This window comes from Colletotrichum gloeosporioides, assembly GCF_011800055.1.
Source record: "Colletotrichum gloeosporioides strain Lc1 chromosome Unknown consensus_51, whole genome shotgun sequence".
Classification (NCBI taxonomy): domain Eukaryota; kingdom Fungi; phylum Ascomycota; class Sordariomycetes; order Glomerellales; family Glomerellaceae; genus Colletotrichum; species Colletotrichum gloeosporioides.
The window spans coordinates 24,084-48,086 of record NW_025544696.1 but is presented as its reverse complement, the minus strand read 5'-3'; the positions used below and the strand labels follow the sequence as shown (position 1 = coordinate 48,086).

General features: G+C 56.1%; 5 protein-coding genes across 5 annotated transcripts; 4 read left to right on the top strand and 1 right to left on the bottom strand.

Moving 5' to 3' along the window:
• Nucleotides 1-2,138: 2,138 nt before the first annotated feature.
• On the top strand, nt 2,139-3,317 carry GCG54_00007833 (PI-PLC X domain-containing protein 1; the record flags this gene model as incomplete). The annotated part of the gene is made up of 1 exon (XM_045407810.1): nt 2,139-3,317. The coding sequence occupies one exon, from the start codon at nt 2,139-2,141 to the stop codon at nt 3,315-3,317; it is 1,179 nt and encodes a 392-aa protein (XP_045263199.1).
• Nucleotides 3,318-3,658: 341 nt separating this feature from the next.
• On the top strand, nt 3,659-4,632 carry GCG54_00007832 (UPF0045 protein ECM15; the record flags this gene model as incomplete). The annotated part of the gene is made up of 4 exons (XM_045407809.1): nt 3,659-3,670; nt 4,019-4,244; nt 4,403-4,505; nt 4,563-4,632. The coding sequence occupies 4 exons, from the start codon at nt 3,659-3,661 to the stop codon at nt 4,630-4,632; spliced, it is 411 nt and encodes a 136-aa protein (XP_045263198.1).
• Nucleotides 4,633-4,915: 283 nt separating this feature from the next.
• Nucleotides 4,916-6,443, bottom strand: GCG54_00007831 (uncharacterized protein; the record flags this gene model as incomplete). The annotated part of the gene is made up of 3 exons (XM_045407808.1): nt 4,916-5,288; nt 5,343-6,210; nt 6,341-6,443. Coding segments are annotated over 3 exons (1,344 nt in total), but the record flags the coding sequence as incomplete, so codon positions are not given.
• Nucleotides 6,444-6,818: 375 nt separating this feature from the next.
• GCG54_00007830 (Serine/threonine-protein kinase haspin) lies at nt 6,819-8,498 on the top strand (the record flags this gene model as incomplete). The annotated part of the gene is made up of 2 exons (XM_045407807.1): nt 6,819-7,790; nt 7,833-8,498. The coding sequence occupies 2 exons, from the start codon at nt 6,819-6,821 to the stop codon at nt 8,496-8,498; spliced, it is 1,638 nt and encodes a 545-aa protein (XP_045263196.1).
• An 11,427-nt stretch (nt 8,499-19,925) lies between these two features.
• Nucleotides 19,926-21,017, top strand: GCG54_00007829 (uncharacterized protein; the record flags this gene model as incomplete). The annotated part of the gene is made up of 2 exons (XM_045407806.1): nt 19,926-20,137; nt 20,456-21,017. 2 exons carry the CDS (start codon nt 19,926-19,928, stop codon nt 21,015-21,017), a joined length of 774 nt encoding a protein of 257 aa, XP_045263195.1.
• Between the last annotated feature and the right edge of the window lie 2,986 nt (nt 21,018-24,003).

Sequence of the window (24,003 nt, the reverse complement as noted above, 5' to 3'; positions counted from 1 at the left end):
TGGGTCAGAAAAACATTGGAGCCCCCATGAAACCACAACCACAACCTCCTGTATTTCTGCCGCAGGTGATGGAATGGAGACTGGATGCATCATCACTGCCAGCAGATTGAAGGAACAAGAAGGTTGGAGTCAGTCATCTCTCGCCAACGGTCGGTTGGTCGGCTGGTCGGGGTCTCCATCAGAGATCGTCCACACTGCCCGACACCAATGGACCGCTGTCGTAGATACGTCATCGGTATTGGGGGGGAAACCACAGGTGACATCCATACAGCGGTCGCAGATCGTCCACTTGCTTACCACCACTATCGTTATGCTTCATACGCCTCGGCCGACAGCCGGCGGCCGGTGAAGGGGTGATCGCTCGCCGAACAAGAAGCGAAGACGGGAAGTCAAAGCAAGGGCCTCTCTCGCGCGGGAGGTGTGGTGCGTGCTTGAGCCAGACGAGGCAAGGTTGTGTGCGGCTGCAACTCTCGCACTTTTTTTCTTCGCCGTGTAATGGCCATTTTTTGTACCCAGGCTTCGGATTACTTTGCACAGCTGGAGGGGAAAGAAAGGGTGTTGTTGTCCCAGGGTGCCTCGTCCAAGGTTTGAAGGGTGAGACGTCGAGCGATGTCGAGCGCCGTCACCACCGTCTTCTAGCTGGGACTGTCTCAAGTCCGTGGAGTCGGGCCCTCCTCTGGCTGCTTCTTCTTCCTCTGTTCCCGCTGCCTGGCGCCTGTTCATGTCTTGCGCGTGTCACCTTGACGCTAAAACCGTTGGACTGGCTAGCGGACAAGTTGACGGAGTGCCTTGGAAAGAGACCTAGAGCAATCTGGATGAAGCCGGTCCCCTTCCTTTGTACCGTCTCACTGCCGGATCTGCATTGCGACGGGCATTAAACGGGGGGGCAACAGGCTAGGGATGCTACGACAGATACATTGGGCGGGTTCCATCCGATGTACCTCCAATACCTCCAAGAGCGATCAATTGTGTGCTCGGTGGTAAGCCTGGGTGGATAAAACGTCTGCCAATGCACTGCACGTTCTTGCTGACGCGACTCCTTACAGCCTGCCTACGAATCCGATGCACGCACTGGACGACAGCGAGGCGGCTGTGCAGGTCTGAGTGGTAAGAATATGCCACTTCCGTCGACCGTGTGCTGTTGCTGTTTCTATCTCTGTTCCGTCCGTCGTTGAAAGGGCGGGAAGGGGCCAATGAAGAATAGACAAGTGAGAGACAGGCAGGCTATCAGAAACGAGAGACATAAGAAGCTTGATGCGATAGGCGTAGCAGAAGCATGGAAAAAATAAAGTGGTTGAAGAGCCGTGTTCGCGGGAATACGTACTGCACAACTGCCAAGTTGCGACTGCGCCATGCCGCCATGCAGCCCGCCCACACGCCCGGAGCCCCACCGGGACGGGGGACGGACTGGGGGCCGCGCAACCAACAGGGTCCAAGGGCTCTGGGCTGTCCCAGTCGCTGCAGTTCTGCACATCTCGTTCAGCTTTCCGTACCCAACGACGGCGAGAGGGAGCCGCAGCACTCTCAGTCTGATATTCGCCTGGGGGCATTGGACCGAGGCCAGCGTCGCTACCACTGTACACCATCGAACCCAGCCTCAAATGCTCCATCGGCGAATACGTAAGGCGGGTAGCCACCTTCTAGCACCTCAAGGACCTTACATGGGGTACACACCACACCCATCTCACACGTCCAGCCTTGGCCTGGCCTTGCGAGGATGCTCCTTCGGCCCCATGCCTATTAAGACTGGGGATCCGGCACCGCTTTCACTTTTGCTTTCCCGACAGTCGAGGTCATCGCAGTCTCGTCTTGCTTCTTTTGCTCTTTAACCTTTGGCCAGCAGCTACCTGATACCCTGTCCCGCTACCTTCCACACCTTACCTGACCTTACCTCACCTGGTCGTATCCCGCCCATCCCGTTGCCCTGCTTACAACCTCTCATCAACCTCCTCCGCCGCCTCGTCTCTTGTTTCTGCTCCACGCCAACCACCTCATTGTTGTGCCTGCTGCCGATCAACCTCTCGAGACAACATACATATAAGGATTAAAGGAAGGATTCCTTTTTGGCCAACAAGGTGGTTCAAGGCCTTTCAACATTTAACAGACACGCATCAACACCAAAAGCAAACATCATCAACATGGTTTCCCTCCGAAGAGCGTTCGCGGCCCTCCTCGCGACGACATCTCTCGTCAACGCCCTGCCCTCAACAGTCTCCGACTCCACCACCAACTCCGCAGAATCAAACTCAACAACAGCCTGCAACAACTCTCCCTCACTGTGCAGTCGCAAGTACAACAACATCACCCACATGGGCGCTCACGACAGCGCCTTCCTCCGCGACGCATCTACCTCGAACTCCATTGCAGGCAACCAGTACTACAATGCGACAGTCGCCCTCAACTCCGGCCTTCGCCTGCTGCAAGCTCAGGTACACACCATGAACAGCACCTCCGGCACGACCCTCGAGCTCTGCCACACCACCTGCTCCCTCCTCGACGCCGGCACTCTCGAGAAGTGGCTCTCCTCTATCAAGACTTGGATGGACGCCCACGAGAACGAAGTCGTCACCATCCTCCTCGTCAACTCGGACAACCAGGCCGCCTCCGTCTTCGGCAAGGTCTTTGAGTCCTCTGGCATCTCAACGTACGGCTACACGCCCTCCTCCTCCTCCGCCACCTCCAGCTGGCCTACCCTGCAGGAGATGATTTCGAACAACACCCGTCTCGTCACCTTCGTCGCCTCCATCACCGCCGACTCAACCTACCCCTACCTCCTCCCCGAGTTCGCCTACGTCTTCGAGACGCACTACGAAGTCACCTCCNACCTCCTCCCCGAGTTCGCCTACGTCTTCGAGACGCACTACGAAGTCACCTCCGCCTCGGGCTTCAACTGCACAATCGACCGCCCCTCAACCTACACCACCGCCTCTGCCGCCGTCTCCGCCAACATGCTGCCCCTCATGAACCACTTCCAGTACCAGATCCTCACCGGTGACATCCTCATCCCGGACGTCAGCGACATTGACACCACAAACTCTGCCAGCACCTCCACCCAGGGCAACCTCGGCCTGCACGCGCAGACCTGCACCTCCCAATGGGGCAAAAAGCCGACCTTCGTCCTGGTCGACTTCTTCAACAAGGGACCCGCCATCGACGCCGCCGACAACCTCAACGGCCTGTCGTCCAGCGACATCTCCGGTCGCAGCAGCAGCAATAGCGCCACCGCGAGCAGCGCTGGCCTCGCAGGCCGGGCGCCCGGCGGCATGGAGACGGGAGCGCTCGTCGCGTTCCTGGCTGCCGCGGTGTTCCTGTTCTAAGAGGAGCGAGAGCGATTGCGAGGGTCAATGCGCCAGCATGCGACGCACGTTTTTCATTCACACTGCGTCGGGACCGGAAAATCATGGGCTTTCATAGATTTCCTCACTCGGTCCTTTTGTTTCTCTCCTTTTGTCATTTGAAGCATAGCGATGGCGTTATATGGGCCGGAACACCGGCAGGAAATGGGATTTGTTTTTCTTTCTTGACGACATCTTGTTCAACGGCCTACTACACAGCAAAGCGTGAAACGTTCCGCTGGCGAGAAGGATACATACACATGCCCACAGTCAGGGCCACGACACATACCAATCACAGCAAAGGATTAGGATAGTTTTCAGGAATGCCCAGCATAGTACAATCATGTACTGGATGGGTCAACTTCAAAAAGAATCAAAATATTGAACAATAGTCAGGGATTGAAAACGGTGACCTGTGAATTTGCTAATATGTGGTGATGACAACGAAAGCCATGAGCTCATGTTGACCCCTCGTTGGACGGGTGAGCCCCGCAGTCCATTGCATCATTGGATAATGCCGCAGTAAGCTTTCGACCTCTGCCCTCACATATCACGGCGTCTTTTCCACGATCAACCTGATATCTTTGACAGCTCTCGCCAGCGCTGATCGTTTTGAAAAACCGAAGCAATCAATCTCCCTTCTCTCTCAGTTGCGCTCGGCATATCGTTCGACAGACTCATAGACACCAAGCGGCACCACCACACAGACGCACGCAAAAAGCACCACCGGCGACATGTCGACGACGGACTACTCCAACATCCCCACCCCGGCCGCCGCCTACGCCGACTTCTGCCTCATCCCCGTCGGCACCGGCAGCGTCTCCGTCGCGAACGAGGTCGCCCAGGTCCAGCGCCTGCTCAAGGCCAGCGGGCTCAAGTACACCATGCACTCGGCCGGCACGACCGTTGGTGAGTGCCGCCCCGGTTGAAGCCCTCGGAGATGGTGTCCTTCCCCTCTTTGGTTGTGTCGTGGCATGAGAGCGGTAGAACCTCAACTTTCGGGGATCACTAAGAGAAACGTGGTGTGAAATGCGATGGAGAAAGTGCAGAGCTGACAATCACCGCAGAGGGCAGCTGGGACGACGTCTTCCGCGTCATCGGCCAGGCGCACTCCCTTGTCCATCAGCAGGGCGTCGTGAGGATTCAGTCTTCGATGCGCGTCGGTTCAAGGTAATTGCGCCCCTCTTCATTCAACCCTCGAAGGACCCGGAGCTGACGACAAATTAGAACGGACAAGAAGCAGTCTGCCGAGGACAAGGTGAAGCGTGTGGAGGGTATCCTGGCTGAAGACAAATAGACCCAACAATCTTCTAATAGAGTTGATTCAAATGCATGTAAAATGATGCTTATTAAGTTATGATTGACAGATATGCTAGTTGCCTCCCCGTCGCTTTTCTCCATGGTAGTACAGTATACACCTTCATCCGCGTCCAGCCTAGATCGTGATATAGACACCGCCAGCCCCCTTTATCCCCCGTAACCCAGATACATCAGATCATGGTCTTCTTGTTCAGAACGTTACACAAAAAAAGCGAGAAACTTTTTTTCGACAGCTTGCAATACGAAGGACAAAAGATCGCTCAACCACGCATGGTCTGCTTCTTCTGGGCCTTCTTCTGCTCGCGCTCACGCTCCTTCTCGAGGTACTTCTTCTGAGCCTTGGCGTCCAGACCGCTGAGCTCGGCGTCGCGCTTAGCCTTCTTCTGCTTCTCGCGCTCAACGGCACGCTCCTCGGCCTTCTCGGCCTCGGCAGCCTTCTTGATCTGCGCAATGTTCTCGTCGCGGATGCTGCGGACCTTACGGAGGACCTCGGGACGGAAGTGGGCACCGGACACAAGGGCGTCGGGGATGCGGACAAAGTACTCGAAGAGAGGCACCAGAGAGTCGTAGTTGTTGTTGGAGGGGAGGCGGTAGCGCAGGAAGACGCGCTTGCGGGGAACGGTCTCCTCCAGGCTGCAGAATGTTAGCATCGAAACGCGGGAAATTGCAGCGCAGCAATGGACTCACGTGGTGGGCTTCTGGATGGGCTGATCAGAAACAATGAGATAGTCAAACGCGTCGCCGGCGGCCTCCACAGCCTTGACAAGCTCAGGAGTGAGGAGCTGCTCTGTGATCTCAGCGCTCTCGCTCATGACGGTGACCCAGTTGGGAAGCTTGTTGTGGTCCTTGGTGAAGGTGATGGAAACATCGTAGCGATCATCGCGAACCTGCTTCATGCGGTCCTTGGAGACAATGGCCCAGACGAAGTTGTCGTAGGTGCTCTTGTTGTCCTTGCTGCGCAATTCGTGGGTGCCGGGGACAGAGGGGACAGTGAGAGATTCCTTGCCGTCAAAGGGGTAGATGACAGCCTCGAGGGAGTCGTGGGGAGCCTCGACAGAGTCCATGAAGAAGCTGGAAACTGTCTCGACGATGCTCAGGGCCGGGTTGAATCGCTTGGTAAGGCTCAACTTGACATCCATAAAGGCGACATTCTGGCGTCCAGTGCCGTAGCTGGCGAACTCGAACAGGGACTTCTCGCGCAGAACGCCATCGGTGCTCTTGGGGTCGCTGTCGACAGTCGGGTTCGGGTCGAAGCCGACAGACGCGAATTCGCTCCTCAGAACCGGCGCGTGAGCAGTAGCCCAAGCCTTGGCCTTGCTACGGTTCAGACGCGAGCCGATGATGTGCAGAAGGAAAATGACGGCGCTGACGGCGAGAATGGCGCCCTCGAGCTTGAACTCGTCAAGCGAGTGGCGCTCGTGGATGTTGTACCATTTCGTGTAGGGACGGGCCGTAGCAGCGGGAGCACCACCAGCGAGGCTCGCGCCGCCGGGGGCAGCAGTGAAGGAGCTGGGCGTGGGCGACGGGTCAGGAGCGCCGGCAAAGTCTGCAAAATCTGTGCGTGGTTGGAGATTGCGTCAGTTTCAATTGAGGAGGTGGAAATGTGGGTGCGGAGGGGAAAGACGTGGGTGAAGCTTTGACGTCGAGATGCAGGCATCCGGCGAAGACGAGAGAAAAGGACGTACCAGAGTCACCGCTGGGGATTGGAGATGCAGAGGGCTTGGAACCTCCGAAGAGACCGTTGAGCATGTTGGCCATGGTTGCGGTCGGGGGTGGATGGCTGGCTGGCTGCGATGGGTTGTCAAAGGACGCAAGACTTGCAGACAGTGAAGCTGCGAGCTTGTGAGGAGGCAGGTGCAGATGCGCAACGTCGCCAACGAGATGGCGAAATTAGCTAGTCGTCAGCCAGTCAAGTGGCTTCTTCTGGAAGCTGGGGCAGATGAACTGAGCTCCACACCCGTCCGAATGCGGTCGAGCCCAGCTTGGCGGGTCCTAGTGGGTCTTCAGCGGCCGCGGAGTAACGTCCCTTCCGTTGAAGCTCACGTTGTCTGGTCAACCGCATGGATTGTCAATAGATGCCAACGACGGCCATTGCGGTGTCGTACGACGAGAGATGCAATACTTCCAAAGTTGACGCAGATTCAACAACACGCAACATCAAAAATGGCACGCACGATAGCGAGCCGTACGTACGGCAAGACGTCGACCAAGTCGAAGGCGCGGCGCCTGTTCGGCGAGCTGCCGCAGAGTCCAGTTCGAAAGCCGCAGACGACGGTAGCAGTGGCAGTGGACTCGGATGACGATGACTCGATCATCAGGATCTCCGAGAAGCTTGACGCGGTCGCGCTTGGAGCTGAGTATGACTCTTCGGAAGATGAGTTGTCGCGAGACTTTGGCTCCATCGTGGTGGAATCACCACCAAAGCCAAAGAAGCCCGTCTTGCCGAGGAGACAGGTGCTATCCCCAAAGAAGCAAGTCCAGGAATCACCAGGACCAGTCAAGCCCGCAACACCAAAGTCCAAGTCCTCCAAGGTTACAAAGGCTGAAAAGCCAGCGTCACCAGAGCTCCAGGAAGAGCCCAAGCCCGACTACCGCATCCTCACATGGGACGAAGTCTGCCCACCAGGAGACACGATTGAGAAGATTGCCGAGGCCTCTTACGCCGAGGTCTACCGCGTCAGGAATGAGCGCGGCACCAGCATCATCAAGTGCATCCGTCTCGAGTCGCCCATCAAGCCGCAGACCAAGGCACAGGAGCGCTCTGGTCTTGTCGACGAGGAGCCGCATTCCGAGGACGACATGCGCGGCGAGCTACAAATATCTGAGTGGCTTGCCGACATCCCGGGCTTCGTCGTGTACAAGGAGCGCTACATTGTGCAGGGCAAGGCGCCAAAGTGTCTGCTGGAGACGCATCAGGCCTTTCATCGAAAGATGAAGCGGAAGGACCCGGACAGGCTGCAGTTCTACCCGAGTCCGAGCCGGTATCTTGCCGACACGAAGTTTCTTGTCGTGGAGTTAGGCGATGCAGGCACGGCGCTGGAGGACTTTGAGCTGGTCAACCAAAGTCAGCTGTGGGACATCTTCTTCCTCGTTGCCATTGCCTTGGCGAGGGCAGAAGAATTCAACTGTTTTGAGGTACGCTCGCAGAACTCCTTCCTTCTCTCCGTAGACTGACAGAACCAGCATCGCGATCTTCACGAGGGCAATCTCTGCATCCGGCGGACAGACGAGCCTCAAGCCCGTGGTAACAGCAAGACAGCGCCTCATTTTGGATATTCGGGGCTTGACATCACTATTCTCGACTACGGTCTATCCAGGGCCGAGGACCTGGACATCGACGACGAGCCCATCGCGCTGGACCTCGAGAAGGAACTCGGCATCTTCACCAGCACCCACGCACCGCAGTGCAAGGTCTACCGCCAGATGCGGTCCTTCCTGATCAAGGGCGAGCGCGGCTGTCTCCCACCAACAGCGCACAACTCGCCATACCCCAAGGCAGCGGACGGGCAGCCCCTGTCCTGGGATGTCTACGTGCCGTACACGAACGTGCTGTGGTTGGCGTATCTCTACCAGTACATGATCAAGGGCTTCAAGGGCGAGAAGAAGGATGCGGCAGACTTCAAGAAGGCCACCAAGGAGCTCTGGAAGTACCTGGATCCCGAGGCCAAGGCCGGCACCCCGTCCTTTGGGTGCGCCGCGGAGGTTGTCAGGTTTGCTGTCGAGGCCGGGTGGATAGGAGAGGAGCAGCTGTCGGGAGACACGGAGGAGAGAGAGGAGAGCATCATCCTGTCTCGGGAAGAGGTGGAAGACCTCAAAAGGTCTCCGAGGAAGAGGGTGCGGTGAGCAATGTGTTTGAATTTTGGGTGCATATCATTTCGTTACAGGAGCATTGGGTCGGGAGGCTGCATCAGTTGGAGCATTGGATTTGGGTATCTAGCGAAGCGGCGGCTTAGAGAGGACATGCATAGATCGTCCGATATACCCGTAGGCGTTTGCAAATACAGTTGCATGTTGTTTATCAGTAGGATACTTCTTTCCCGCAAACTAGTAACTGATCATGGGTCAGTTAGGGATCAATTACAGCATTACTAAACGTTGACACCAAGACCGAGACACAGGAGCCGCCTGCGTAGTCACACCATCCGGGTCTCTCTGAGGTCATCAGGGTCCAGGATGACGACGACGCGACGACCCAGGGTCTGAGAAAGCCAAGCCTTTATTGCGTTCGATGGGGTTACGTCCACTCCCATCGACTCCGCGACGTTGGGCTTACCCCGTACAGAGAAAGCGTTCTTCCGTCTTCTTCTGCCCAAATGTCACGATGATCGGTGGTCGTGTCTGTGTCAAAAGAGCGCAGTGTAACACAACGCACCTTCATTAGCGAGGTAACCAGCGAAGCGCGCGATTGCGATTGCGATGCCGTCGGCGCTTTCTACGTGATCCAAGTGCCAATGCGCAATGTCTTGGTTCTTATTTGTCTTTGGGATACAAGAAGAAATCGCATCATTTGGAGGTCGCGTGACGAGACGGACACCGCGATGCCGTTTCTCTCGCTTTTACGGATCGTCGGGGGAAAAGCCACAAAACCGATTGACAGCGACTCCCCTGCTCGTAAAGCTTTTTAGATTAAGAGGAGAAGAAAAGATGGGCTAGATCATGATGTGGATGTCGTGCTCGCAATTGAGGTGTGGGGGCGGCGCCAATTCCAGTGATGCGACCACGGCGGCGCGTTGCGTCTTGGACGCTTGGGTGTTTCTTTCTTTTCTGCTCTACCTAATTGTTTTCCTTTCTTGCCCAGTCCCTGCCTCGACCCCACGATTCGTCATTGCAGGGGCTACGTAGAGTGATCGCCGCAGTTTGTGAGTCAAAACTCAACGACATTTTGGCAAGATCAGAGACATGCGGGCGGGTACATCGAAAAAAAACTTACGGTGAAAAATATAGGCGGTAATACCGCCGTACGACCCGAGGTTTTGAATCACACGCTCGGCGCCGAGGATCTCCGTTACGCAACGGGTGTCTTTCTCTCATGACAATCACCCAGAGAGAGGCCAACCGATATCGCTCGCCGGTCATCGCAGAGCGAGACCGGAAGGAGAGTGTGCTCGGAACTATTGCTGGGGGATCTAGGACTCGTGTTCACCTTACCTCAAGGGGACCGACCGCACCCGCTGCGTGGTCCAGGCCCGCAGGCGTATGCGGTATGCCACATGGGAAAGGCGCCGAGCGGACGTGGCCCAACGGCGACGACGACGTCGTCGTCTTTGTGGTCCCCGGGGAGCAGGCAAGAGGGTTGCCGTACGCAGATTGCAGGCCGCAGTCAACGACTTGGGCGGGGAGGGTTGCGGGATAACGAAGCCCGAAGTATGTTTGTTGGTGGCTGACGCCAACATGCAGCATCACTGGGAACAATTTCAAAAATCGGCGAAAAGAGCCATCATACCGAGCATGGGCTTTCTCCTCTAGCTCTTTGCCAAAAGTCGTTGTCAAACAAAGACCTTTGGCAATCAGGGTCCCCACGATCCCACGATATGGATGGACCCCGGACGGGTTGAAAGAGGCATAGCGGCTTGAGGATCGTCTGCTTGCTGCTGCTGCTGCTGGTTGCCCACTCCCACCTCGCAACCACCCATGCTCTTGACAGGGGGGCAAGACGCGGACGTCTTTGCAGTTGCGGTTCGTCCGCGTTCCCGTGTCTGACTCCATAGATAAGAAGAACAAGCAGGAGAGGCCGATGGGCGTATTTCTCGTGCGCGAACCAGAGATCGTGGCCGTCCCGCGTTCATGCCGAGGCCATCCCGAGCCATTCTTCGGCCCTTGTACCTGCAGACGGTTAAGAAGGGCGCAGGTCGTGGTTTGAAGCTTCTTCTAAGACGGGATAGGTTGGCAGGGCCGGGGACCAGGGAGAGAGGCAGTTTCCGGGTCGCCCATTTTGTCTCGTTGCATCGCAGGTGGGATATCCGACTTCCGTGAGGTGTGGCGCCGTTGGTTGGTGGTCGTCTCTTCCCCTCCGCCTCGAGCGGACTCTTGCTGCTGCATGTCCGCACACCTCTTCGCCAGTCCTAATTTACGTTATGGACGAATTGGCTTCCAGGGGACGGCAGCAGAGAAAGGTGGTTGTGAAACAAGGGGACGCAGGTTAGAAGCTCTCAGAGGTCCCGGATGCCGTTATCTCGCATGAGAATTCTACGATCAAAGACGGCGTTCAAAGAGCCTGGGTGCATGTTCGTCGAGGGGTATCCACACCACAACCGCATGGGCTGGTCCCGAAAGTATCCGACCCAGCTCTCCATCTCTTGGGTCGCTTCCAATAAAGAGGCGTGGGATGATAGTTGAAGGCAATTGGGTCGCCAGCGGGAGATTGAGATCCAACACGTTGGTGAGCCAGAGGCTGTATTGCGCTTGTCGTGTCTTGTTGGTGAAAATTTTCATTGTTCTGGGGCTGTAAGCGAGTACGCAAACATGTCGTCAGTTGCTGGCCCGTACAACAACCAATGGCGAGCTTTCTATGGTCCGTGAGCAGATTCAAGGCCAGAATTGGTCTAATGTCTTGACCGAGGCGCTCGGCCGACTTCGTACGTGGTGAGCTCTCAAGGTGACGCGCGAGGTGAATGAGGATCGTGGAGTTACTCCTCGGCTCACCTTGATGGTGGCGCTTGCAAACCCGCCTCGCATGGATTGGGGCACTATCGGGACCGAGACACGGGATGGCCTTTCTTTTGCGAGGGGCGCAGGTGTGCTGAAGACGTGGGATGCCAGCTGGGAGAGGGAGAATGGCGCGCATATCGCAAAGGCTGCCGCCATGAGCCGAAATGGCATACCGGGACGGCAAGTCGATTGCGAGCGTGGTGTGCAGTTGTCAATCTCGCTGCCTCGGACGGCAAAATGTGGATTCTACCGCGTCCAGATTCCCTCTCGAGACTCGGATGCATCGACGTAACCCTCCCTTGCCAGGCTGGCGGGAGACGGAGGCCCAGACGGCATCCTTTCTCTTGATCGCGTCGTCAATCAACTCTGATAACTCTGATAACATAGAGTGCAGGCCGAGGAGGGATGGACCCCCACGCGGAGTTGCGGGTTGCGGTTTAATTGAGCGCATATGCCCGGCCTTGCGTAGTGTAGAGACGGCAGACGGGGTGGGTTGAGTTCCTATCCATGCGACTTGTCAACCGCCGACTTGTCTGGCCCAGCGCGCGCCTACGCGGGGTTGCGAGCGTCAGGCAGAGACAAGACGACACGCAACCGTCCCTCGACTTAATTGCAACCCCCTCTCGCCTACGAGCAGGAGCTGCACGTATCGAGCCAGTCGCGGGAATGCGAGAGTCTCAGTGGTGGTGTGTCGACGCAGCTGGCTTGAATCGCTTGTCGCGAGATATGCGATCATGTCTGGGAGGGGAAAGTGGCAGCGGTAGGGACCTTTCGTTGATTGCACGACAGCAGCCGGTTGCATAGAGCTTGCCAACTCAATGGGGTAGTTGAGCACGTCGATAGCACACAGCGATATGGCGACATCCAGTTGGCAGGTTGTATATGGTAGAGACGAAGGATCCCGGGCGGTTGAAGGACGCGGCGCCAGACGACATGTCTTTGCTGGATTCGGCCGAGCCCAAGCACCGTCCACGTTGCGCCGGTGAAGCCATCAGCGCAGCCCAGCGGCCCAGGCTTGCGCTTGTGAGTCGTGTAGCGTCGTATCTAGTCGTCGTCTTTGGTTGAGGCGGGGGATGATAGATGGTGGTCCAGAAGGATGTGAGGGGACACTCAGATGCCATTGGGTACCCTGGGGAACATGGATAGAACGGCAGTTGCGATCGAGAAGACGACCCCGCATCGAAAGGGGGTGAGACAGCGATGAGCACCACCAGCTGGAGAGAGCAATTGATCAACGCGACACAATGATCCCCCCGTCCGTTACGATGGCTTCGCATCTGACGGTGTGAATAATTGAACGGTCTGCTGGTGTGACGACCGACACGATACTGGGGGTGCGGCCCTCCAATGGGTACTGCGGTAGGTAGGGTCTTGGCCTGGGGCCGGCGGTGCGCTGGGTCTGGGCCGGGGGATCGCCATCTAGCGGATTGGCCGGGTGGGAAGCGGTGCTGCTTAGTCAATTGTGCTTTCACTGTGCATGAGCACGTTTCTTGTTGTTGCCCGTCGTCACGAAGCCATGTACGTGATGTTGCCATGTACTCTCACGAAAAATAATGTATCATAGGCCGTTACAACTGATGTGGGCTGGTGGTAACCTGTACTGTTGCAGAGCCATATTCAAGACATATTAGACGGCGGATTCAACATTCACCTCAGCCAATGTAGTCTCGACGTCTCCAACGGCGATGGACACGTCCCAAACATGTTGATAATCGGATCTCCATCTGCTAGGTAGGGGTTTTTCTTCTTCACGCATGCAGACGGGAGGTAGTGAAAGAGGCAATGGGATGAGAAAACCGAAAACTTACGACGATCAGAACAGCATCCAAACCCCAACGAAAGCAATACCCCATGCCCATGCGCTGGTTTCCGTGGTTCCTAGCCAAAGAATTTCTGGACCTTGTAGCTTTTTGCAATACAACTTGCAGCGTGCAGCTCCGGGTTACAGCAGAGGAGAGAAAATTTTCCGTCGGCTCCCTCGCCGGACGAGCCTGCGCCTGGGATCGCCCCGCTGTACGAACCACAGGAAGGGAACAAAGGGAAACGAAACGCGCATCAATGCTGTGGGTGTTACTGTAACTGCCCGAGAAGGAGACCAAGAAGAAAAAGTGAGTTGGGTGATGGGGCGCACGCAGTTGCCTCTGGCCATACACGATGCAAACACGTGTGTTGCGACGGAAGGCATCGTCCATGTCGTTACGTCTCAACGTGGATGAAGCGGCGGCTGTGGTAGGTGGTTTGGCCGTACCAGAGGAGAGGTACCTTCCCACCAGCCCAAGGTACCTCTGGTACTTGCGGCGTCTGCTAAGGTATCCGCACTGCGTAGACGAAGTCCAGACAAGGTCCGTCTTGAAGCCCTGGCAGAAACGGAACCGGGAGGGAAGGAAACAGGCGGGGCACATATTGGGGCTCTGGACTGTCGTGCCGTGTCATTGAGTTCCCTTCCAGACTTCTCCTTGCCTTCTTCTCATTCGTCTATTGCTCAGTCCTGCTGCCCTTTTCCACAATTCATCTGTTTTTCTGCCCGTGCCCTGTTTGGTTGTGGCATGCAGTGGATTCCATTGTTTGGCGGAGCGTTGCAGTCTTTGTGCGTTGTTCCTGGGAAAAACGGAGTCTCGTCCAGGTTGTGTTGCGGGCGACGGAGTGAGGGCCGAAGAGGTCCACGGGCAGTGAGAAAAGGGGTGTGAGGGACGACGACCAGACCAGACAAATGGGGATCTTCCACGGGACCCTAGGTCGGTGTCGCCAAAAACTCAAAGAGGCCTGGACGATGAGCGCCGGACCGCCCAAGCTTGCAGCGCCGTTCGGGAAGCATGACGCCTCCAGGGGACTCAGGGCCTCTGTTGGATACATCCATTCCCGCTGTGGGGACGATCCTCCATGTGAATGGAGGCAAGCCTTGGACGACCGGGCTTCCGGTGGCTCTCCCTCCTGAAGGTCCTCCTGAGAGCCCTGACTCCTGAGAAAAGATGGCCCCCAACCAAGGCCTGAGACTTGCTTGTGGGAAGCTGTCGGTCAGAGGTCTAGTTCCCTCCTGTTGACCGTCTTTTGTGGAGTTGTTTTGAACTCTGTGCGTTTGTCCAACCCAAGTCGCAGCAGCTCTTTTGGGGGGCCCCTTCGTGGGGAAACGTGCTCAAGAGAGTGGATGGGGTGATGTGAGTGTGAGAAAAGCACTATGAAGTGGTGAAGGAACAACCAAATAATATGGGGGTCCCTCTGCGTTTGCGACTGACTCCTGCAACAGACACCGCGGCAGCAGCCAAACACGGCTGGGTTCGGGGAACACGGCGCTGTAGCATAGCAGCGGGACCCTCTCCAGCCCGGGCTTGTGGGAGTTGAGTCTCCAGAGTCTCCAGAAATTCTCTTTCTCTCTGCCGGGTCACACAAGCTGCAGTGTCGTCGTCTCTGGGTCCTCGTTTGTACCTGCCCATTCCCACACCCAACTTACTAAGGCAAGGAGTCAAAGGACCCGCGATGGGCTGACGATAGAGTGACCGGGACTGTTTGGTGTCCCGTCTGTTGTTGCCCTTTGACGAGAACTGCAACATCCAGGGACGTGCCTAAACTGAAAAAATTGGAGCTGCGTCACGGCTGGTTTTTCCCTTTTGCAATTGCATCATCCCTCAGAGTCTTTGTGAGGGCTATTATCGCAACCTGCCTCGGGCCGGCTGGTATTACATAATGCGCTACTCTTGTAAGTGCCGCCCAGTACCCGTTGTTTGCGGGCGTTCAATTTGCACTCCTGAGTCATCTGTAAAGAAGAAAAATCAAAAACCTCGGATATAGTCATGGCATTTGGGAAACACGCGGGCTGTGCAAAAGATGCCAGTTTGGCGGTTGAAAAATGCAAAAAGGCTCAAATGCCTCATGGAACGAACGACGCGGTGGCGGCCAGTCCCAATGAAGCAGCTGGCAAGATGCTGTAGCGTCTCTGCCTTGGCTTTTTGAGTTGAGACACTACGTATGTACCATACCATGCCATATGCTATGCCATGCCGCTCAAGCGATGGAAGGTTAGAGAAGATTTGACGGTACCGATGCAAGGTACCTCTCACGTTCATGTGCGTGTGTGTTGTTAATTTTTTTTGCCCTGGTTCCTTATGCACACGGGACGGCTTCCACCTCTCCATAATACGGGGTACGCAGCAAGGCACCTTGCATCCAGCTGCGCGAAGCCGACTGGCCGTCGCCAGGGACTGAAAAGTCGCAGTGTTCATGCGGATGGAGTCCCCAACATACGATCACGATCGATGATGGGCGGCGGCGCGGGCAAGGTCACAATGTCCCCTTCCGTTCCGTCTCCACCACATCAAGTGCTTGTTCTCTGCTGCCCACTCGTCATCCGTCGGGTGTTTTTCATCCAAGGACTTTGGACGGAAGCCGTGTCTTCAATGTTTGATGTACCGCTTGGCTCGTCGTCAGCCGGGCCGGTACATGTAGTGTCTGAGGGAGCCGACAGCGAGGCCGTAGAGGTTTCGACTTACATAAGGCGCTTGGAGTGCAATGGCCGGGATGCAGGACGGGGGGGATGGGGATGGGACGGCTTCTACCAGCTCTGAGCTCCAGCAAGGAAACGACCCAAACTTCTAGGTTGTCGCTACTTGCACATCTTAGCTAATAAGGTGTCCTCTGTGATGCAACAAGTCAGTCGTCCATGCAGCCAAAGCTACCTACCTTACCTCTGCCCGTCGGCGTGCACTCCGGCCGCCACCCACCTACCACATTGCAGCACGGGGAGCCGTGGCCGTGGGTGAGGGAGTTAGCGAGTGATGGAGTGAGCTGATGACAGAATTGCGAAAATGATGCATCGCAATGGCAACTGAGCCCCCTCGGCTCGCGTCAGGCCTGGGGGAGACTGGTTACCTTACTGCGTACCTTGGGTACCTTAGCTTGCTTCCCACACAGTCTAGTCCTTCGCATGGCCAGTCACCTGGCCACACCTCACCTCACACCTTGGCTTACTGTCTGCGCTCTGCTGTCCAACAGATGCCCTCAAGCCCTCCCACCCCCTCGGTGGCCTTGATCTCAGGGCCTCTTCGCCATTGCCCTGTCAGACTGGAGAGGCCAGAGAGAGCAAGCAAGGTACTGTACCCCGTCCTGCATGCCGCTGCATTCTGTGTCCGTACCTGACATTCTAGTTTCGATCATGTAATGATGGAGGGGTCGTGGCTAGATTCGTAATCGCAGGCTTGAATTCGCCATTCACCGTTTGACCGCCAGAGGACTCTGCTCCGGCCCTGACCCTGAGTACGTACCTTTCAGCCTGGGAAAGGTACAGAGGTACTCTGGACCGTCGTAGGTTGTCGCTCGAAGTACTCTTCTGATGCTACCCGTCCCCAGACTCGTTCGGCAGCATCGTGCATCACCTCTGATTTCCCTCTCGCTTCCCCATATTTTGGCACTATTAAAAGTCCTGCTTGGCCATTCTGCCCTAGCCTGAAGGCGCCTAGCAGCCCTTGGACGTGGTCCCCGCCAGTCCACTCTGCGTCTCCGCCGCAAGAGAAACCAGACCATTTCTCTCTTTCTCTCTCCAGCGAAGCTCACCCACCTCGCCGACAGGGGGTCCGGATTACCCAACAGAGCCTTTCGAAAGACAGGCTTCCCCCGTCCACGCGCAACCTCGCAACTGCGCCAGAGGGATCGAGAGCAGAGAGGTACCTGCCTGACCTGCCTGCCTCGCATCCTGCCCACTGCAGAGGGAACAAACACAATCCCCGTGATGACCTGAGCTCTGGGGGCGAACCGCGATATAAGCCTCGGACCCCGATCTTGAAATCTCGATCCGAGAAGAGACAGGAGGGCGCAAAAAAAAAAAAAGTCAGAGATTTCTCGCTAGTGAGCCGCATTCCTCGACACGTCAATAAGTCGGTGAAGGAAGGAGAGGAAGGAGTAAAAATAAAAAACTTCAAAGACCAAAAGAGGATCAAAGAATTCCCAACCAAATTAGTCTGCATACGAAAAAAGACACTCGCACATCGCGTTTAACCACACAGACGTCAAAGAAGAATACCTTTGGCTAGACATTATTCTCCGGTCTCACGTATGCGAGAGACAAACCCGCCGCCATTCATTCCTCTCGGGGGCCCTTGCTTGTCTCCAATTCGTCCACCGCCGCTTGGGAGCAAGAACTTTTCTGCTTGGCGAGGAACTGGACGATGAAGACATTGGAGAGACAGGGCCACAACCTACCCAACACACACGCGCGCTTTCTGAACAACTGGGACAACAGGTCAAAAGGATTATTTGAAATGGAAAGAGGGAAGGTCATCAGGGTGTCTGCAGTGTGCTCTGTTGTCTCTGGCAGCATGCTACCTTTGCGGCGGCGACTAAAATTGCGCGTTTCTGCACTTGTGACTTTGCCTCTGGCAGCACAGTGCTCTCTCTCTCTCCGCGCAGAGCAAAAAATAAAAAATAAAAAAAATTGGCCGTCTGTCATGGGCAAAGTTGAGACGACGGACGAATCGGCGGCGCTGTGCAGAGTCGATTGGCTGAAGGCCCGTCCGCACCCCGACATCTCCGCTTTCGGCGAACCCACGGCCCTGCTCGTCCTTGCGTCAATCCGAGGTACTCTTTTTGCGGGCAATGTACCTTTCTCTCAACCGGGCTCTTGCCTGGGTCCAAGGTCCAGGGAACAGACAGCGAGAAAGGGAAAGGGAAAAAAATACCCATCTCCAAGGGAGTGAGTAGAGTACCTCCATAGTATCCGTAGCAGTAGTCAGTAGTAGCACGACAACGGAAAGAGTCACACTCGTCAAGCGGCTCCATCCATCCCCAGAGACCCCGAGAGAAAGCAGCAGCAGCTTTGATACAAAAGCAGATCGTCCTGCAGCACTACAAATAATTCCCGAGCCCTCCCGTCCGTTTCCAGAGCCTCTCTTTCGCGTCTTCCCGTATCAGTTCGGACTACGAGGTATCTCGGTCATCAGTCATCATTCTCATTCTTCTCTCTCTCTCTCTCACTACCTCACTCTCTTCTCTTCCTCTGTCTCAATCGTCTCACCCGAGGCACATACCTGACCAATTCGCTCTGCTCCAACAAACTCCGACTACGCCCTCCGCTTCTTCCTCCGACCCTAGGCTTAAACCCACCGCCGAACATCAACGACAACGGGACCAGACCGACATCCCAATCCACATCGACATCCGCAAAATAAACCGCAAACCACTTCGCCTTACCTCAACTTCCCTAGCTTCCTTTTTCTCTCTCGCTGCCAGCTAGCCCTGGTCCCCGCATCCGCACTCCTCGCTCTCGTGTGTCGTCATCGTGCTTCCAACCAGCGCATGTTCGTTGCTGCACCCGCTGTTTAATTAAATCTCGAAAAAAGCACCCGGCCACGGCCCATCCCTGGATCGAGAAACCACTACCACGGTGCAACTTGGCGCTACAGACGCCCGCCTTGCCCCCGGCTTGTTTACGACTTACACCAAGTTTGCAACCTCTCGCGCCTAGGTTACCTTCCATACCTAGGTATCTCACCTACCTTGCCCTTACCTAGCACGGCAACATCAACCACCGTCAGCTACAAGCCTCTCAGCCGAGTTAGCCCTCGCAAAAATAGAGCGCTCTTCCGGCCATCCTTCCTGCGGGCTAGCTAGCACCACCACGGCCGCCCAGCACCTCATCCGCCTGGGCTTGAACACCGTCTGTGTCAGCGGCATCTCGCCGAATTGATAATTAGATAGGAACCTGTTCCTTGGGTGCGGGCATTCATAAAGGCGTATCAGCCGCCCGCACACACGCTGCTGCATCCGCTACCGCTCTCGCATCCTCACACACACGCTCTCACACTACTCACCCACTCACTCACACACACACATACAAACAACACACACCCATCACTTATCAGCTCGGTCAAATACCTACCAGGCCATATCCACACCCCCAGGCAAACCCGCCGCTATCTATCAGTTCCCATCACCAAGGCGCCTTAGCTATTGGAAAATAAGGCACACCACATCAGGCGTCCCCTGCACTTGCGGCTGCTCTCGACCCCTTCTTAATCCTCCCAGCACCCGCTCCGACCTGGCTTGTCTGCGGGGGGAAACTTGACTCTCCAACGAACGGGCAAACACAAAAAATCTCTTCAGCGGCATCGCGCAACGGTCCAGACCTTTTTTTGCCACTCGGAACGCGTGAGAAAGCAAGGACCAATTTCCTGCATTCCCATACCCAAGGCCACCAACAGGACGGCAACCCGTATCACACAAACCCCGTTTACGAAAAAATTTTCACGAGAGTCACCAACTCGATTCCTTCACCTCCACGGGGTTTTTAAACTGGGTCTTTCTGTCTCTGGTCGTTGCCAAACCCGACGGCCGAGACAGCACGGGCAACCACCTTACAGTTGTGTTGGTGTCAATCATCGCTCGTTAGGGGAATTGCACGGCGCCTACCCCTCCACCAAACCACCACCATCCCCGCTTATCTTCCTCCGCCTGCCACCACCGACACAGGCTCCCGCTGCATCACAGGCACCACTGACTGTCTGCGAGACGACAGACAGTGAGGACTTTCGACTACAAGAAAGACCCCTGCCAGCATAGCATTGGCTTTCCGACCTCACCTCCCGATCTATTCCTCTCTTTCGTATACTCACTCATTCACATACACAACAACACACAATGCATCACAGTCGCAGAAAGTCCGGCAACACCTCCATGACGGAGAAGACCGTTACCGCAACTGATCCCTCCCGCTATGGCAAGCGCCCAACAACACTCTCCAGACGCCAAACACCTGTCGCCGCGCAAAAGCTGGGCAAGAGCCACAGGGACCGCGAACGCGAATGGCAGGACTCGTGGGACGATGACCGTGAAAGCTTCCCTCAGTTTTGGTACGTAAACATGATTTGTCTTTCTCACTCTGCTTCCTCACCTCAGCCTTTCCTTTCTTTCTCTTCAGCTTGGCGCAAGTGGCTGCTCGCGCCATGTTCTGGACTGGCAATCCCCACAACAGCTCCGTCTTGTTCTACGCAATTATCTTCCATGGCTCGCTGCAGACGGTTTCCCTCTTCGGGAGTGCTGCAGTGTCGTGATGGACGCACGCGCAGCTCGGGGCGTCACACATTACCCCGTCTCCCGATAAAGCCTCTCAAAACCATCTTGTCTTTCATGACTACCACAAACACACCCGCTGACTGGTTGTGTTCTAGCATGACGTGCGAAAAGCAATTCGTGCCCCAAGATGTCAAGACGCTGTACTGCTCAGAAGCGTGCCGCCTCCATGACCAGCAGAGCGCATCAATCGGCAGGAGTCACAGCCAGTCGCACCAGGGCCACTACCCTTTCTACGCTGCAGGCAACCCCGAACCGAGAGACATCGTCCCCCGCGCCTCGCCATCGAGGCCCAACTCGATGCACTTCTCCCCGCCCACGACACCAGGTGCCACCAGCGGTGCTCAGTACTCGTCTGCCATCTCCGCCCTGAGGTCGCTCAGCATCCGCCCTCCCAGCCCGCCATCCCCCACATCCTCGCACCCCAGCAGCCTGTGGCCCTTCACCAAGAGCAGCGCCGCCAGCCCCAGCTCCTCCTACAACCGCAGCGGCAACGGATTCTTCCCCGCAACCTACGACGGTGGTTACGCTTCCACCGGCTACGCCTACAACTACAGCTCCAGCGGCATGGATCGGCCGCTGCCGACGCGGAGACCCACTGGCCCGGGCTACTCGAGGCCGAAAAGTATCGAATTGGTGACCCCCATGGTCGGTCGCTAACGCCCAACCAAAGGGCTTGGGGGAGGACTGGCGCCACCAGACACACATGGTTGTGGACTACCATCCCATTGGCAAGCACGACGACATCGAGGGTGGAACTGGCGTATTGTTCGGCGACCTCCCTTCGCACCCGAACAGGTGTACAGCGCGGGGCCGAGGGGGGCGCCTCTCTCCTCTCGTACTCGCCTGTCACCCCCAGCCCCCAACGCGGGGTTAGCGTCGATTTCGAGCGCCGGAAAACGTGGGGGTTTAATTTACGGGATGGACGACGGCCGATAATGGGGAGATTCGATCCCAAACTTCAGCTTCTGTCTTGTTTGCTGCTCCTCCTGCCTCGGGTCGCCACATTTCCGAATCATCCGGCACTCATTTTTCTCCAGCCGATCTCATTCCAACACCACCTTCGTCCCTTTACCCCACGAAAATGACGCTTTGACGCGCGCGGAGAAACCAGCATGGTGGAAGTCACTAGTGTGGGGATTTGCCAATTTGCGCATCTGCGGCGTGTTCTCATCGGTCATGTGAGCGGGGGAGGAGCAAGGGAAGGGGGATCAAACACTCAAAACACACAAAATCGGGGTTGCATTGGCATAGGCATTGATTGGCATTGACACAGCGAGTTATTGGGGATATTGCCTGTCTGGATTTCGAACCGGCCGTTTGGTACGCCATACCCAACTCATCACGGAGGATCTCAACGACATCTCCGTGCCGGGGTGGGCTGTGGCCGGGAACGATTCATGACGGGGGGGTTTTCTTATTTCTTTTTTCTTTCATCTTCTCTGAGCGCTGCGCACGTATCGTGCGTCGTTCACGCCATCTTGAAAGCATATTAGAAAGGCGGGCATTTACGGGTCTCCAGCTTTTGCATGAAAGGACAACGGGTTCTTCAGGTTATCACTTGGGCGCATTTTTCATGTCACTATCATCATCATGACCTTGGGACAGGAGGCACATGGCGGATACAGTACTCCCCCTCCTCTCAAAACGACCATAGTCTGGCTTTTTTACTGTATGTATCTCATTCCGCGATCTGGGTATATGTCTCTAGAGCAGGCACAACCTGATTTCGCGAGGAACAAAATATGAATCACATCATAATCATGTTTGTTTGTATATAACCGGAATGTCTGGTGTCTGTCTCACTCGTGCAGCGCGCGTTGAGAGTGTATGATTGGTGAATAGCGGACGCAGACACACACGCCTCGCTACCTAGCATCAAGCAACTAACTCGTGCATCCGGGGGTGTGCGGTCATGGTATCAGTTCCACACTTATCTCAACCTGCCCACCTCCGCAAGACCCAACGTCGATCTATCTCTGTTTTCTTTTACCCGGACGAGACATGTATGGGGTGAGTGGCCCCGCGAGTGATGTGCGCAACTGACTCGGCGGTGGGTTCTTGCGGGAGATGGACAGGAGTAACCTACCGTTGAGACGGCAGCGCGGAGGAGGAGGATAATTGGGGGTGGCCCAGGGGTGGTGGGAAAAGGTGTTGCGCACCGTAGGATTTTGATATTAATTGGACACCCGTCTTTGGGAGGAGGGAATCCTTGGTTTTGGTTCGTGTGTTTGCTGTGCCGCTCAAGAATACTATACAGAGAGGTCTGGACCGTTTCTTTTCGGGCCCGAGGTTTCACTGAGGTCGTACAACGTGCTTACGGGTGAGGGATGATGTATGTGTGTGGTCTGGTTGGTTGGATGGCAGGTGGTGAAGGATTATGGTGCCTGTGTGGGGGGAGGTGGTAGTGTTGGCGCCGGGCGATTTCCGATATTGGATGCTACACTGCTTGTGATTGTGCTATGTTTTTGGAGAACTCATGGATTGGGGGTGGTGAGGTCGGGATTCCCATCACGACGACCTTGGGACGCGTCGAAGCTTGCGGGCGCGGGAGAACCACGTAGTGGGGTTTTGGGGGAGGAAAGGTGTCCCGGGCTGTTTGGCAATTTGGGAGGTCACCTTTTTGGCGTGGGGCTTGGCTTTTCGTTTTGGACGATCGTGAGGAGCAACATCTGGGGGTGGGCTCTTTTCTCGTCACGTATTGGGGTGGGCGGTGGAGACAATCACACCTCGGGAATATGGGGGGGCGTCAAGAGAATATGAGATTATACTGTGTGGATGGTTTTCGAGGTTTGGCATACCGAGTCATGCGGGTTTGCTACATTTGCTCGCGGGATGGTGATTATGTGTGCGGGAAAAGTCAGATGAGTTGGTTGATTGAGGTTGAGGCGAAGTCGGCCCAGGGTTAGGTGTCCTATGACGAAGTGGTTTACGAAGGTCTCGTGCGTGTATGTTGACGATCGCGGTGGTGACTTTGGCTGACGTACGGGGGTTGGGTGTTGCTTGGGGGCGGTGTAGGTCCGGTGAGCGGGTTGAGGATCCAGGTGAGCGGAGAGGACGCCGCGAGCCGCGACCCGTGAGCCGTAGACCGTTGTCTTGGGCGCCCCTCCTTGGAGCCGTTGCGATAAGAGATTCTGGGTGGCGGCGCGGCGGGCGGCTGAGGCGCCTGCTGTGCAATAAGGGACGGCGTGTGACGGTGTCCCAGGGAAGACCGGTTTAGTGATTCTGGTTGTGTGTGGTGGGCTGGATGGGTGGGATGATGACGTGAGAAGGGGTCGTGTGGTTTTTGCCTACTTGGGATACCCGGGGGAATCGCATAGTCGGGAAAACTGGAATCATGGTCTGCTTTGGGCAGGGTGGTTGGTTGCGTAGCGCCCGTGTTGGATTTTGGGTCGATCAGATTAGGTGGGAAGGTGAGAGCAGCGCATGCGAGATAGGCTAGTTTCGGTTGTTGGTGGCATTTGCCAGATCTAATCTTTGCTCGGGGATGAGATATCCGAGATTCTGCTGGCAAGAGCGGCCCAACGGTTCGAGATACGTCAGGTTTTTGAGACATGGCGAACAGGTTTTGTCCCCCGCCGGTGTATGTGATGGGATGTGATTGATGCACGCTGTCACCAGTCGCGTCTCCAAATGATTTGTGTTT